The following is a 12269-nucleotide window of genomic DNA, read 5'->3' as shown; positions in this document are numbered from 1 at the left end:
CACAGGGATTCGAACCGCCGACCTTCTGGTCAGCAAGCCCTAGGCTCAGTGGTTTAACCACAGCGTCACCTGGGTCCCTTCTGATCTTATTTGATCTTATAAGAGCCTTCTGATCTTATTTGATAAATAAGAGCCTTCTGATGTTATTTGATTTTAATCCGGTTTTAAGCTGTATTTCAATCGATTGCTGAATTTTATGCTTTAATGTATTTATATTTTGATGTTACCGTGTTTCCCCTTTTTTAAGACACCGTCTTATAACTTTTTTTCCTCAAAAACACACACGGTGTCTTATATTCAGGGGATGTCTTTTTTTAATTAATCTTACTGTTTTTATTACAGTACCTTACAGCTGTTCTGGTCTTTGTGTATCTACAAAAGAACTTGAACTTAGCTTGGTAATATATGGGAAGCCAGAGCAGGTGGAGAGCATGCAACACTGTCCAGGACAGGGGTCAGCAAACTTTTAATGTGGGGGGCCGGTTCACTGTCCCTCAGAATCTGTGGCGGGCTAGACCGTGTGCGCGCACATACACATACGCCCATGCCTTCCTTCCCTCCCCGCGTTCAGATGGAGCAGGCTGGGCTAAGGAGGGGGCACCCCGTCGGCGCTGGGTCTCGGCTTGTGCTGAGGGGCCGCAGCCACCCTGCCAGGAAGGGTGTCCATGACCATGCTGCTAAAGTGCCACCGCCAAGCAGCACAGAGGAGTCCTCCTCCTCCTCTTACTCCTCCTCCTCCCTCCTCGCAGGCTCTCTGCTTCCGTGGTGCTGCTGGGCTCTCCGAGCGCTCTGCGCTGCAGCAGCCGCCAGTTCTGGGCTGCGGGGTGGCAGGCCTCCTCAGCCGGGCCAGGCAGAGGCCCGGCTGCTGGCTCAGGTGCTCCGCCCGGGAGGGTCGCCTCCGCTACCTCTGCTGCCAGGTCAGGTCCCCGCCGTAGCTGCAGACTTACCGCGGGGGCCGCCTGCGAAGCGCCGCACCGAGGCTCCCCGGGAGAAGGCACGCGGGGAGCGGATTCCGACCTCGGTGATGTCAGGCGCGCGCCAGTCCCCTGAGCCGAAGCGCAGCTCGGGGTACTGGCGGCAGCAGCGGGGCTTCCTTGGGGAAGGCAGGCAGGCAGGCAGGCAACAACAGTCCCGGAGCCGAAACTCAGCGGGCGCTGCTTGCCGCCTGCCTGCCTTCCCCGCCAGTCCCCCGAGCCGAAGCGCAGCTCGGGGACTGGCGGCAGCAGCGGGGCTTCCTCAGATCGGGTCGGCGCTTATCGAGGAGCCGGTCTGCAGAGTCAGCGGCCAGCAGCGCTGCACAGAGCATCGCCTCCTCAATCCAGCACGGCGTTGCTGGGCGCTGACTCTGCAGACCGGCTCCTCAATCCAGTGCTCCGCGCAGCACTGATCAGCGCCGACCCGGCAGGCCGCCGGATCAAGGAAGCGGCCTGCCGGGTCGGCGCCCAGCACCGGATCGAGGAAGCTTTGGGGGTGGGGGGAGGAAGAGGAAAAAGGTGCCGGCGGGGAGGGAAAACGCGTGAGTCCTCTCCCCTTTCTTTCCTGTTTAGCCGGCTTGCGGGCATTTTATAGGAACAAACAATGTGAAAAGAAAAAAGAGGCAACGAGCCCAGTCAGCGGTGTCTCTCCCTCCCTCCAACTCCCCCCCCACCAAATGGAACTTCCCGACACCCCCCCCCCCCCATAACTTTTGGCCAGAGGCGTCCTCGGGCCCCGTTCCCACCTTCCCTGCTGGGCGCCTGCATGTCTTATTTTCGGGGTATGTCTTATATTTTTAAAATCTTAAAAATCCTGCCATGGCTTACTTTATGACTATGGCTTAAAAAGGGGGAAACACGGTAGCTGCCCTGAGCCCGGTTATGGCTGGGGAGGGTGGGCTATAAATAAAAATTGTTGTTGTTGTTGTTGTTGTTGTTATTATTATTATTATTATTATTATTATTATGTTATTTTGGACCCAGGTCTCCAATCTGTTAAGGTCATTTTGAATCCCGATTCTGTCTTCAGCAGCATTAGCTTCCCTTCCTAGTTTGGTGTCATCTGCAAAAACCCTCCTCAAGTCCTGCTGTGATCCTGATGATTATATATCGGCACCCGCTTCAGGGTGCTATTTACATTTTTTCTTTTTAAAAATGGTTACATTAAATACAAAGATGCAGGTCTTGTTTGTCCCATTGCCGAAAGGAGCAGAACTTCCCGTCCAGAGGCTCAGTGCCTTTCACTGTTGTGTGAAATGCAGAAATTTATGACTGCCTCTCCCTGCTGTTGAAGATGCACCTGTTTAATTTATGACTGATGCTCAGCTGGAAAATGTAGTCTCTTTCAGTAGAAATGGAGTGAATCCTAACTCCAGCTTGCCAGCTCTGTCGTCGTCATCGGAGGATTTTAAAGCCTGCATTTTTCATCTACGTTATTCCTGATCCTCTAAAGCAGACATTTCTGATTTGACTTTGTTTTAGCAGACTACCATGAGATATTTTCCAGGATTTGCAAACTTAAATGCATGAATTAATCAAGAGCTAGCCAGAAGTTAAACTAATCTCTTTTCTATAGCAGTGGTGAACTCATTACTATTTCACAGCCACCGACTGTGTGGCGAACATCCTCCCCTCCCCTCAGAAGCACTGAGCATTTTGAAATATTAATGTTTTATCTTTTAAGTTCTGCAGATACAGCTAATTAAATGCAACTTGCTACATCTGGTTGCTGTTCAAAACCCCTACCATGTTTAAATGCCTTTACTGCATTCAACAGTGCAACGGCATGTGTGTTCACATCATGAACGCATTGATGAGTGCAATCAAGACACTGAAAGATAAGTTCCTGCCATGTGAACCATCCACATGGGAATGGCCTTTTGGTATATTATATAACTTATCCTAAGGGATGCGGGTGGTATCACCCACTGAGCCTCTTGGGCTTGCCCAAGGTTGGCGGTTTGAATCCGCTCTACGGTGGTGAGCTCCCGTTGCTCTGTCCCAGCTCCTGCCAACCTAGCAGTTTGAAAGCACACCAGCACAAGTAGATAAATAGGCACCGCTGCGGTGGGAAGGTAAACGGAATTTCCGTGCGCTCTGGCTTCCATCACAGTGTTCTGTTGCTCCAGAAGCAGTTTAGTCATGCTGGCCACATGACCCAGAAAGCTGCCTGTGGACAAACGCTGGCTCCCCTGGCCTATTATACCGATCCTGGTCTGACTACATTGGCTACCAATTAGTTTGTCGCCAGGCATATGTGAAATAACAGTAAAAACACCAGTGCCTCTAAGACAGGCATCCCCAAACTTCGGCCCTCCAGATGTTTTGGACTACAATTCCCATCTTCCCTGACCACTGGTCCTGTTAGCTAGGGATCATGGGAGTTGTAGGCCAAAACATCTGGAGGGCCGTAGTTTGGGGATGCCTGCTCTAAGACATGTAGAGAATGCATTTTTTTCTTATTGCTAAATAGCCACAGCCTATCCCACACCTGGGATTAAGTAGAAAGGTTTTTATGATTCAGAAGGTTCAGCTTCCCAGCAGGCTTATGGCTTGGCACACCCTGTGCTGGAAAAAGAAAATAATGACCTTGGATTGCACTAATGCCTTATTTACAGCAAAAGACAAAAGTTATGTCTCAACAGTTGGAAGAGGATCAAAGCAATTTTCTCTTCAAATTGCTGCTTTAAATGATTGCCCACCCTTAGCACCTTGTAGAGAAAGATTTATAGAAATGTGATGGCCGGACTCTTTATTTCCGCTCTGATACTCCACACTGAACAGACACCGGACTGTAGTCTCCAATTCATTTCAATCAGTCGAGTTACTTAACCTTGGAAGGAGTAAAATTCCACACCGCAAAGCGGGGCTCTCGATTCACACCCAGATTTCTAGAATATGCTAAGGGAAGAAGCAGAAATATCTTCCTGCCTGCCTTCCCTGCCTGCGTAAGAATTTTGCCCTGAAAATGGGTGAACAATAGCTCAAGCAGAAAATAACTGAGAACCTGAGGACCACGTGCAGTTCGTAGGCTGAGGTGGATCGCTACCACTTTCTTTTTGGTGTCAATCCAATTCATCGGAGATGCGAATTAAGACCTGTCTCTCTTATTTTGATGTGTTACTGAGCAGAGAATGCAAAGGGAAATAGTAAAGATGGCTTTTTCCTCTTTAAATTACTCAACGTTTGAGTATTGCAAGAAAAAGGAAGGTGACCTGTGTTGAGCCATTCGGGCACAGATTAAGCCAGAGTAGAGCATAGCAATGAACTGTTTTGCTTTGAAGAAGAGCAGTACCATCCAGTCTCCTCCACTGGATTAATGGGATGTGGTTCACAAAGTTGGCTGAACAGCATGCTTTCTTTAGCCCCTCTGCTTCCAGCCCTGGGTTACAGCTTCATAACTGACTCACTTAGCCATTTTACCAGGCCATTGGGGAAAGCAGGGCTAGCGAAGGGAAGGGCTGATGTGGTCAAAATGTGATCCTTCACCACCAGACCTTGGGACTGGAAGGAGAACACAAACTGAGGAAGCGGAATTGGCTTTGCATATAATGGGCACTTGGAAGCAGGACACAAAGTTCTCCTATACTCCCTACGTTGAATAAGATGAGAAGTTGTAATTGGATTACACCTCATGAGGAGAGAAGACTCCCTGGAAAAGACCCTGATGTTGGGAAAGATTGAGGGCACTAGGAGAAGGGGACGACAGAGGATGAGATGGTTGGACAGTGTTCTCGAAGCTACAAACATGAGTTTGACCAAACTGTGGGAGGCAGTGGAAGACAGGAGTGCCTGGCGTGCTCTGGTCCATGGGGTCACGAAGAGTCGGACACGACTAAACGATTAAACAACAACAAATTGGATTACAAAAGAGTGTACTCTGGAGAAAAATAAGCTGCACAGGATTGGGGTGCATGACTCTAATCCAGGGGTCAGCAAACTTTTTCAGCAGGGGGCCAGTCCATTGTCCCTCAGACCTTGTGGGGGGCCGGACTATCTATCTATCTATCTATCTATCTATCTATCTATCTATCTATCTATCTATCTATCTATCTATCTATCTATCATCTATCTATCTATCTATCTTTGGGGGGGGGGGGGAATGAACAAATTCCTATGCCCCACAAATAACCCAGAGATGCATTTTAAATAAAAGCACACATTCTGCACATGTAAAAACACGCTGATTCCCGGACCGTCCATGGGCTGGATTGAGAAGGCAATTGGGCCGCATCCGGCCCCCGGGCCTTAGTTTGCCTAGCCATGTTCTAATCCATTGTGTGTTCACTGGCGGAGGAAGGCGGGTGTGTGTGTGTGGGGGGGTGCGCTCCGCACCGGACCAGTTGTCAGATGTGAGGGCGGGTGACATCGCCGCCACCTCCACACGCTCACTGCGCGGGCGGCACCCCCGGACGCTCGCTGTGAGGGCGGCAAGCCGCTAGGGACGATGCTGCTGTGGGCGGCTAGAGGCGCTGCCCTTGCTCTCTGGGCGGGTGGCGGGTGGCTAGGGACACTTGCCGTGTGGGTGGCTAGCTCCGCCCCTGCTGGCCAGCTAGCCCCACCGCTCCGGGGACCGGGGCAGGTAGCTCTGCCCCTGTAGCGTGTTTAGTTGGAAGTACGTTCCCTCAGTTTATTTATTTAATTGTTGATTACATCCACGCCCTACCTTTCTTCCAAGGAGCTCAAGGTGATGTTCATGGTTCACCTCCTTCCAATTTTATCCTCAATGCAACCCTATGAGGTGGGTTAGGCTGTGAGACTGTGACTGGCTCAAGGTCACCCAGTGTTCACAAGGATCTGTATCTTATACAAGTACATGCTCTCTGTTTGCAACCGAAGTTGAGTGCATCAAAAGTCTTACTACACACACACACACATTGCAATGGAAAGAAACCTTCTGTTTTATGTCCTCTGCCTTTCATCTGAATTACAGCAGCAGCACTATTAAATTTGTTTTTTTCTTCTTTAATAATTTTTATTTGATTTTGCAAGTGTAGAGTTCTAACAACCCAACATACATATCCATATTTATACACTTCTCTGAATCTCTGGACTTCCCACCCTCCTTCCATGGGTCCTATTGTCAACCTTTTCAACTGCATATTATTTCATAATCCATATTTTATATCTCTCCATAGCACTATTAAATTTGACAAGCAAAGCTATTTCCTCTACCAGGTTAGAGGGAGATTAGGCACGTAATTATTATTTAATGGGACCAGGCAACAGCAAGTCCATAAGGTTTTTGTATCTTGCCTCTTCAGAATATACACCGTGAAAGCAATCTCTTGGTTCTATAGAAATGTAACAAAACAAAATTATGGACACAAAACCATGCTATCAGGGGCTTAGTTAATCATTTTGAATTGTTGCAGGGTTTTCAGACCTCTAGTGAAGATGTTTCGAAAGCTCTCTGGCATAATTTCACACTCCCTAACCCTTCCCCGAAAATACTTGGCTTATCTTTGACTGGCATAATGAGGCTGTAGATGAGTGAATTGCTATAGATCTTGCTGGATCTTGATGCTCAAATGCTTGGTAGGAGTTGGGGTGGTATGGAAGCTCTTAGTGCAACTCACAACCTCATCCCGATTAACCATAATTTTAGCTATATTCCACCCCCTCCAACATTTCTCAGGTGCAAATAGGGACATCCTATTCCATGCCCTCCAACAATTATCCAGTGAAAACAAGGACATCCTATTGTGTCCGCCCATATATCCTTAAAACACAGTAGCTAAGGGGGGTCAGTATGAAAGGTAAAAGGGTTGGGGTCCCTCTGTTAATTGAGTCCTGGTGGAAACAGCTCTGCTCCACATCAGATCCTAAATCCAGCACTGTTACGATTTAGGTCCAAGCTGCATGTGGCATAATTCATGTCATTTTGCCTTGTGTGGCTGGTGTTTGTTTTTATCCTTTTTTAAAGCAACAAAAACAAAAAATGACGGAAACGCCGTTTACCTTCCTGCTTGGAGCGGTACCTATTTATCTACTTGCACTTTGACGTACTTTCAAACTGCTAGGTTGGCAGGAGCTTTCGTATGAGCTTTCGTGTGCATGCACACTTCTTCAGATAAGAAGGTATCTGAAGAAGTGTGCATGCACACGAAAGCTCATACCAATAACAAACTTAGTTGGTCTCTAAGGTGCTACTGGAAAGAATTTTTTTATTTTGTTTGCTATTTCGAAAGTGACTTTTAGGCAGACCTTTGTAGAAGCAGGCTGGCTATGTTTGGAGATCACACCAGATCATAGTTTGCTGCTGTGTGGATGCACCTTGCCCTCAAGTACTTTATCTTCCCCCTCCCAGAATGGCCACTATGAAATTGGAAGCATAGTTAGTTTTAATGGCAATTCCTGGTTTCAATGAAAGTACAAAATGCCAATACATAGTTGAAAATGCAAGATGTGTCCAAACTCTTGTAGAGGGGAGAGTTACATCTGAACCAGGTCACAGTGTTGAGTGTCAGACTATGAACTTCACAGCCACACGTCAGAAAGTCATGGTCACTGGTTTAATTCATTGAGTGACATCTCCAAAAACTTTAAATGTAGTTTTATCAAATTTGTCAAGTTAGAAAACAAATTGTCAATATGGTAGCACTAAAACAAATGCGTACTCAACTCTTTCAAGCAGTTTTGGAATCTGCCCTAGTAGTTTGTGCCAAACACAGTTTAAATTAAATTGGCTTATGTTGGGAATAAATCAGGCCATGTGTACACAAAGCTTTTTTTTATATTTTCAATGTACTCTTGACACATTTTGGTTATAAAGGGGGTAACTAAACCAAAACTGTGATCTTCCACCTGTGGAGAAATTGCTGGCTGCTCTCAACCGTCCTACATGAACGGTTAATACCATACGACTGCTTGATAGAAACTGAAAATATTTAGCACACATTCCTCTCAAGACTCATGATACGGTGCCATGTATTGATTCCTGGCCAACTCATTCATAATCAACGCACTGAAATAGTTTTTCCAGTGATGCTAGGGAGTTAGTGGTCCTGCTCCTCCAGCAAGTCATGTCACACTCGTACATGAACTTGCTTTTGTGCATCAGCTTTATACACAACTTGAACTTTTCTGCTTCACAAGATAAGCCACGTCCGTTACACACACAGGGAACTGCTGTTGAGGAAAATACTGCAAATAGCTCTGTTGCGCACATGGATCTTGCTGAGTACCTCTTTTAGAAAAGCCCCATTGTACTTATGTGTAACCGGTTAGGTGTGCTTTTGTGGTACCTCGACAAGTAGGAAGAACGAAAGTACACGGTGATCATAGTTCATGATGCTGTACACGATTTATTCCACATGGGCATAACTAAGAGAAATCTAGAAGAATAACAGATATAGCAGTATTATTTAATTTCCATCTCATCCTTTGATCCCCAAAGGAAACCCCCCCCCCAAAAAGCAGTTCACAGAAACGTAAGTACAGTACAATCAAAACAGTCAACCTGATTTAAATATGCATATTATGTGACTAACGCTATTGTTTATTGTCAGATTGCTTGGGTTTGCTACAGCCAAAGCATATTTTTGGATACTAGTCCTGAGCTTCCATTTCCAAAGCTGTTATCGTTAGGTCTCGGTCGTGAGCCTGAGGACGGATAAATCACTGCTTCTTTTGCTTTATAAGCACCTGCTATAATATAGGTGACTTAATACTAAATCACGTTAGCTGGTCGCAAGGAAACGCGGGTCCCAGCCACAACTCACTCTGGAATAGCCTTGTAATATTTATTGGGGCTACTCTGGCAAAACCAGCTTCAGAAACACCACAGGCACTGTTTTTCTTCCATTCTAGTTTAACAGCTGGAACAGATGAGCAGAAACCCATGTGATGTGTTAGTTCCCAGGGAGATGTCTGCATACAGATGTGGAGCAGGGATAGTTTGAAGGCAGGATGCCTGTTTATTCAGATGAAAGAAAGGCAACATGTACAGTGATGAAAGGATGAGTTACAAAAAGAAAGCTGCAAAGAAAAGCATGGATGTTTTTTTGTCTCTAGCAGTAGCAAAGCTGTACAAATATCTTTTAAAAAAATAACTGTGCACAAGATAAAGAACTAATTTACACTGTACACGCCTTCATTTTGTATAAACATATCAACACTTTCACTTTGTATGCACACTGCATTTTTAGCTTACAGTATAATATTTAAATACATACAGTATTATGCCTCTCAGTTAAGGTGCGATTTATCAAAACGTAATGCTATATGTGATTTTTTGTTTGTTTGTTTATTTCAGTTGTCTTTGGCACATATCCTGGCTTATTTACCGAATACAAAAGTGTAAGACTGAGTTTGTCTAATGCTACAGAATTGTTTATATTTTTCTTGATAGCAATTAAGTGCATATTTTTTCGGTTTAACACAAGCTTATTTACAAAAAGAAAGAAAGAAAAGAAAAGAAAAGGTATTCTCTCTTAAATTTAATCTGTGTTACAAGTCAGGTGGCCAACAAGTGATGTGCACTTGAAATAGTTTATACTTTGCAATAATTTTCATTGCAGGAAAAAGTGCACCATTGAAATACCTGGTATAAGTATTAGATAAAATGTTTAACATTATGGAATGGTTTGATTAAAAAAGCCACGCCCATGTAGCCGATTATGCTATGAACACTTGTAAAATGCAAATATTTGTTCTTCACTATTCGAGGGCTGCTTTAAAGTTTGGGTTTTTATTGTCATGAGGCCTATCATATTGGCCACCGCAAACCTTCAGATTAAATTACAAAATGAAAGTAAGGAAGCTGACACTCAGCTAACCACTAGCAATTATACAGTGGGTATAATAATTATTGAAAGCATAAAATGTCGGCAGGCTATGTCATGAGTAGCTATGTGGTTTATTTTTTATCTGTTTTCTCTGGCTGATAGCTCTGAAGTTACTTCTTGCCACTTCCAAAAGAGGACTAATAAATGAAGAAAGCTAAATTACGAGAGTTTCAATTTACAGCAAAGCTGTTATGATTGGCTTAGCATTTGAAGTCCAGATATGTTCTTGCTATAAATTATGGTGTAAAAAAAATACAACTGAAGATGAAAGCTCTTTTGTAGTAATTTCCAATTTCCATACTATATAGTTTATTTTAAAAAAATATACACATACTTTTTAAAAGTTCACATATACTGAAGGAGCAGTCTCATCTCCTTTCTCTAACAGTTAATTAGCTACCAGAATGAACATTTGGCACAGAGCTGATTTGCAGAGAAATGTCAGAGATGGAATTTCAAATAAGAATTCCTTTTAAAGTTATTTTCAAAAGAAGAGTCTTCCTTTTTGGGGGTGGAGGGGAAGATTTTCATGTGCAGAGTAGAGGAATGGGAACACGGCACTATGCCTCAGATATAAACCATTTCCTTTGGTTTATTATTATCCCAACTTATAAGCATGATCGTTGCAAGCAGATACCTAGAATTCTCAAGAGATGGAACTTAAAAAAATAATAATACATATTTGTACAACTGGGATAAATCTGCCCACAATGATCAGATGTTTCAAAAACAAAGAGCTGAGGAAAAGCTGGAGCCTCTGTTTCAAAGCCTTTCGGTTTGCTAAATAATTTCATGCACGATGATGTTCTTCAGAGTGCCGACACAGGTAAGACCGTGGCCTGTTTCAGTGTAGGGCCTCAGCTACGTAGGGTTCCCTGACATTCTGTATTTGTCAGGGAACATATCTATGCTGAGAATATACCTATCACTGAGGCTCCTGAAGAAATCAACACACAACATGTTGGCCACCCCATTGCGAAATGACAAATGGGCAAATTTTAAATCTCCTTATAGCCTGCGCAAGAAAAGGAGCAGAACGACTGTGCTCTCTGTGTTGTGGCAGATCTGAGAAGGGGAGTTTTGTATGAGAGAGGATGTGTGTCTTCCTGTTTGCCTGTATGAATATAGGCAAAGAAGTAAAAAAAAAAGCATGTGGGGTCTGAAGTGAGAGGGGCCCAGAATATGGTTCAACATAGGGCCTCCCCATGTCCTTTAATCCAGTGTGGCTCCCTTGTCAGTCCATTTCATTCAGAACTGCGATGTCTGGGTGAATGATATGGTGTCTGATTTATCAATAGCAAAAGCTCCATTCACATAAGATTTCTTGGCCTCTGTTTCCTCACGGTCATCCTTCGTTGCTTTTTCCAGGGCAAAAGGGTTCGCTATGTTGACTTCAGTACCAACGTCCATAAGCTCCAGTTCCTTTTGCGAGAGCTTCTCCACAATTCCGGCACCAAAGGCATCGCCGAGGACATTCACCATTGTTCTGAATCTATCCCTATGGAATAAACATTTTGGGTCAGTCCGGGCAAGTTGACTGGGTCCAACCTATTTTTACAAAGGCAGAAATTATACTGCTTCTGCAAAATGTTTCAGTTCGCAAGGCTGATTTTGTAATTAATGGCACAGAACCAGAACTCAAACAAAATGTGGGAAAGATCACAGTCGAAAGCTCAGTTTTTTTATTTTTTAAAAATATGAATTTTAAGCTCTGTAGAAGGAATGTTAACATTTGCGTTTCAAAAATTCAACATGAACTTTAGGTTCAGAGTGAACTGAGTTTTCAAGTGGATCCCAGAAATTTGAAATTTTTGCTTCTATTTATGCTTTCATATAAAGATGCAAACTGGATTCTGAAACTGAGTTCCCGTGCCCCCCCCCTTTAAATCAAATTAAGAGGGCACTTGTTCTGCTAGCACAAGGATTTCTGTTTGTGCAATGAAACTTCCCAACTTCCTCTGTTAGCACACATCCCACACATCCCAAAATCTGCTCTGAAGGGTTTGGGAAAACCCCTCTATGTTCAGGGAATGCATAGGGAAAGGAGAAGGAGGGCAAGTTTCGTTGCACAGCTGAAAGTCCTAATGTTGAAATTTGCCCAGTTCTATTTGCCCAAATCTGATCTCTGCTCTAAGCAAATTCTGTAACTACACTAGCCTTTTTGGGGACTGCAGACTGGCATTGCTTAATGAGTTCAGCTCAAGGTCTTGATTTCATACACCTTCTATCAACTAGATCATGCTGTTGTTGCCAACCTGCATGAAAAATCACATACATGGCAGAGGCAGTGGGGGATTGTGTGCAGTGGCGTAGCGGGGGGTGGGCACAGGGGTAGGGGTGCAAAATTGCTAGGGGGTACAAAATTTCAACACCCAGTGCTGCTTCCATACAGCTGTGAGCTTCTGTCACTGGGCTCCACTGAAAACGGGTTCTCCATGTGAACCAGGAAGTGACCTCTTCAGACAAGGGAATGACTCTTCCTTTTTCACCCATGTGGCTGCAATAT

The 12269-nt window shown here is 44.5% G+C and overlaps 1 protein-coding gene across 1 annotated transcript in view; it reads right to left on the bottom strand.

Annotated features, from left to right (window-relative positions):
• Nucleotides 1-7710: 7710 nt before the first annotated feature.
• SLC1A1 (solute carrier family 1 member 1) overlaps nt 7711-12269 on the bottom strand; it is a 42966-nt gene continuing 38407 nt past the window's right edge. The window contains exon 12 of the mRNA XM_035141042.2: nt 7711-11261. Within this exon, the coding sequence (XP_034996933.1) occupies nt 11012-11261 (250 nt within the window). The 3' untranslated portion in view covers nt 7711-11011. The remainder of the gene's footprint in view (nt 11262-12269) is intronic.

Source organism: Zootoca vivipara, chromosome 16 (genome assembly GCF_963506605.1).
Source record: "Zootoca vivipara chromosome 16, rZooViv1.1, whole genome shotgun sequence".
In the NCBI taxonomy this organism is placed as follows: domain Eukaryota; kingdom Metazoa; phylum Chordata; class Lepidosauria; order Squamata; family Lacertidae; genus Zootoca; species Zootoca vivipara.
Note: the sequence above shows the minus strand (reverse complement) of the source record. Positions and strands in the feature narration are given on the sequence as shown.